Genomic DNA, 3908 nt, shown 5'->3' with positions numbered 1-3908 from the left:
TGTTTTGTTGTTGTTTTGTTTTTGGTTTTGTGTAAAAAACAAAAAACACTGTATGAAATCGATGTTTATATGTAAGTTTATTGAAATGAAGAGTTCTCAGATAATGGGCTTGAATGTATTAAAGTAACATCTTATCAAGGTTATTGCATACATATTTGTTTTAGTGATGAAATACATTACATTTCCACCCCATATTCCCTTTCCAAAATGTATGGGAATAGTAGAGACTTGACTTCGGAGACCTAGGTCCTGACCTTGAATCTGTCCCATAGAAGCTGCCTGTCTACACCTGGGCAAGGCCCTCATCTCTGAATATCACCTTCCCTACCAAGGGTGACGGGGAGAATGGAAAGAGAGGAAAGCGAGACCCTCTATGAACAGTAAAACATGATGTAATTATTATTATATGTATAGGAAAAAGAAAAGTTCTAAGAACATTTTAGGAAACGATGAAATAAAGGAATACAAAGCTCAGATACTTTGTCATAATTTAAAAATATTTAGATCTTTTTTCATGAATATAGTGACTTGATAAAGTTGTTCTTCCTTCAGGACTTTCATATTACGACTATTAATTCAGTTACTTTCTCCATCTGGGGAATTGGCAATTATTGACAGACAACGATTAATGATGACTAATAAAGAATCCTGGAGAAACACTTTCCCCCTCTTTTCTAGTAATTTGCAAACACAACAGATATTTCAGTCATTTTAGAACTGAGAATTATCAAGCATGAGTACAGATACGAGTTGTTTAACTATGGAAAGCAGCCATAGAAAATGAATGCCTTTTTTATTTTTTTATTTTCTGTTTTTGGCCATTGGTTCTTGGATCACAAATACTGAGGTTTCTTTGTTTATTTCCCTTCAAGAAATCACTGTAGTTTTCCTTTCCCTGAAAAATTAGAGAAAATAATTAGTTTATAAAATTGCCTTGGTTACCACAGAATGTGGATGCCACAGCAAATGCCTGTGAGAACAAGGAAACATGTGAGGTTTTTTACATTTTCTGGTAGCTTTTTAATTTTTTAGATTTAGATTTGTTTTGAGTATTTGGCCTACTTGTCTCAAGAAGCGAAACAGCTTGTCTCCTGCTTTCCCAATCTGTTTGATACTTAAAGTGACGGAGACATTTGGAATGGCTCCTAAACTGAACAGGTTTTCATTTAAAATAGAGAAGAGTAATTCCCAGGGCCCCCTGGCACACAAAGTGAGTCATCACTCGGCGTGGCGAGTAGTAACATGCGCTTTAAACAGGGTATTTATAGCTATTACTACTAGTTGGAAGGGGAAAAACCAGCAAAGCTTGTATTTGATAGAAAATGAAATAGCATAGTCAAGAGTCTAGTACTCTTAACAGTGAATTTAAAGATAAGGGACAAAATGTGAGTGGATTTTAAATGTACACGTTGATTCTTTAGAGACTAGGAAGTGACTCATCTTCGATATAAATCTTTGTAATGACCAGGCCAGCAGCAGGGAAAGGGCGGGAAGATCGTAAAAAATGTGTAGGGGGAGGGGAAGGCATTTAAAGTCCAATAATTTGTGTTTTTCTTTCGGGCGTATGTGACCAGAATATAGAGTCAGACTAACAGTGATAGTCAGGTTTCGGTGCCAGTGTACCTAGGAAATTAGAAGCTACGAAATCAACATGATTTTGCACACAGTTTTTCTGTTTCTGGGTTGCTTCATGTAGATAACTTCTCTGCCCCATAGAGAGCTTTTAAAGTCACAATGAAAGCCATTGTCTGTGTTCATGAATTCTGAACATCTAGATATGCGATTCATTCCAGTTCTCATTCATATGCTTTCCTTATGTAAACACAACTTACATGCATTTCTGTGGCTTCTCTCGTTGTATCTGAATGCATATGGTGCTTATTCTAGAAATCACAATCATATATGTCACTACCTCTTACTAATTCCTTTTGCAGTTGAAAACGGCAGACAAAAGACTCCCAGGAGTTTATGCATCCAAACTCAGACGTCTCCAGATGTGCTCTCCTCTGAGAAAACACTCGAGTTGGCTCAGTATAAAACCAAATCGGAGAAGCAGAGTCGGTTTATCCTGCACCTTAAGCAGCTTGTTTCCTGCGGGAATGCCAAGTTTGAAGCATTAACCGTTGTGATTCAGCACCTACTGTCTGAGGTAAGGATATGTGCCCTCGCCCCCACCCCCCCCTCCGCAGTCTTTTCCCCTGAAGTGGGGGACCAGGATGGCAGGGGGATGTGGGGGGAGAAGGGGAGCAGTGTTCGTGGGTTGTTTTGTGAATATCTTTACATTGATGATTGGTAAAACCAGATATAATTCATCCAATTATGCTTTTGCCACTCACTTGATGCCTGAGTCACTCTTTAGGAATTGGGGGTGAAATATTTCTATCTCTAGATAGTCTCGTAGACCAACAATCGATCGTGAAAAGATATTTGCCTGTGATACGCCGGTGCACCTCCAGACTATACAGTAAACCCTTGACTTTGTGGACCTTGATTTAACAGACTTTGGATCGAACAGACAAAATTTCCAGCCCACATGTCATATGTGAAAATTAATACCGTGTTAATTTTTTGAAAATGTATCTTTATTTTTGAAGTATTAGAGATGTCCTTCCTTTTTCCCACATTGACCTGCTCCACCCTGCATCCAACTTCACCACATCATTGTCTGTGTCCATAGGTTATGCATATGTGCATATAAGTTCTTTGGTTAATCACTCCCTACCCACACACCCGTCCTTGTCTTCCCTCCGAGATTCAACCTGTTAATTTTAAAATGCTTTTAACCAAGATTTGCTTATAATTCATTAACAGGGTTTTTTTTATTGTTATTAATTCACTGTTATTATTATTTTTTAAATATATTTTTATTGATTTCAGAGAGGAAGGGAAAGGGAGAGAGAAATAGAAACATCAATGTTGAGAGAGAATCATCAATCAGCTGCCTCGTGCACGCCCCACTCTGGGATCGAGCCCACAACCAAGGCATGTGTCCTGACCTGGAACCGAACCGTGACTGTGGTTCATAGGTCAATGCTCAACCACTGAGCAACACTGTCGGGCAATTCACTGTTATTTTTAAAAAACTTTAGCAAATAGGCCATATGTTGAAAAAAATACTGTAGTAATTTCACCAACATAAGTAAATATTACATATCTACAACTATAGTGTACATACTTAAACCCAGCAGTCACCACTCGAAAACAGTGTTCCGTGAATGATTAGCACATGATCACACCCCATCTCGAGGTAATTGGTTCTATTGTCTCGTGGCTTGACTTTCTGCAGCAGTTTTGTTTTGTTTTTAAATTTTTTAAAATTGGTTTCAGAGAGGAAGGAAGCGGGGGATAAAGAGATAGAAACATCAGTGATAAGAGAGAATTATCAATTGCCTGCCTCGTGCACACCCCCTACTAGGGATGGAGCCTGAAACCCAGGCATGTGCCCTACCAGGAATCAAACCATGGCCTCCTGGTTCATGAGTCCAGGCTCAACCGCCCCCCCCCCTTTATTAAGGTATTATATATGTGTCCTTATCCCCCCAGTGCCCCCCACACCCCACTACTCATGTCTTCGAGCCAGTTTTAACACAGGCTGGCTGAATGTTCCCACATGGGCCAAGTTGTGCCCCGGCTATGTACGTTTGTTTACTCTCCTTGAATGGTGAATACACACATTTGCTAGACTTAATTCAGTATAAATTTAAAAGTATAGTCTGGCCAGCATGGCTAACTGGTTGAGCATTGACCTGTGTGCTGGTTCAATTCCCAGTTAGGACACATGCCTGGGTTGCAGGTTCCATTCCCAGTCCTGTCGGGGCGATTGCAGGAGGCAATCAATCGATGTGTCTCTCCCACATCGATGTTTCCTTTTCTCTCTCTTTCTCTCTCCTTCTCCCTCCCTTTCACTC

General features: G+C 39.8%; 1 protein-coding gene across 3 annotated transcripts in view; it reads left to right on the top strand.

Moving 5' to 3' along the window:
* Positions 1-3908, top strand: part of MTUS1 (microtubule associated tumor suppressor 1) — a 100404-nt gene that overhangs the window by 62360 nt on the left and 34136 nt on the right. For all 3 annotated transcript variants that reach the window (XM_015565282.1, XM_015565287.1, XM_015565291.1), the window contains one exon: positions 1935-2149. In XM_015565282.1, the coding sequence (XP_015420768.1) occupies positions 1935-2149 (215 nt within the window). The remainder of the gene's footprint in view (positions 1-1934; positions 2150-3908) is intronic.

The sequence above is a fragment of the Myotis davidii genome, unplaced genomic scaffold (genome assembly GCF_000327345.1).
Source record: "Myotis davidii unplaced genomic scaffold, ASM32734v1 scaffold71, whole genome shotgun sequence".
In the NCBI taxonomy this organism is placed as follows: domain Eukaryota; kingdom Metazoa; phylum Chordata; class Mammalia; order Chiroptera; family Vespertilionidae; genus Myotis; species Myotis davidii.
Note: the sequence above shows the minus strand (reverse complement) of the source record. Positions and strands in the feature narration are given on the sequence as shown.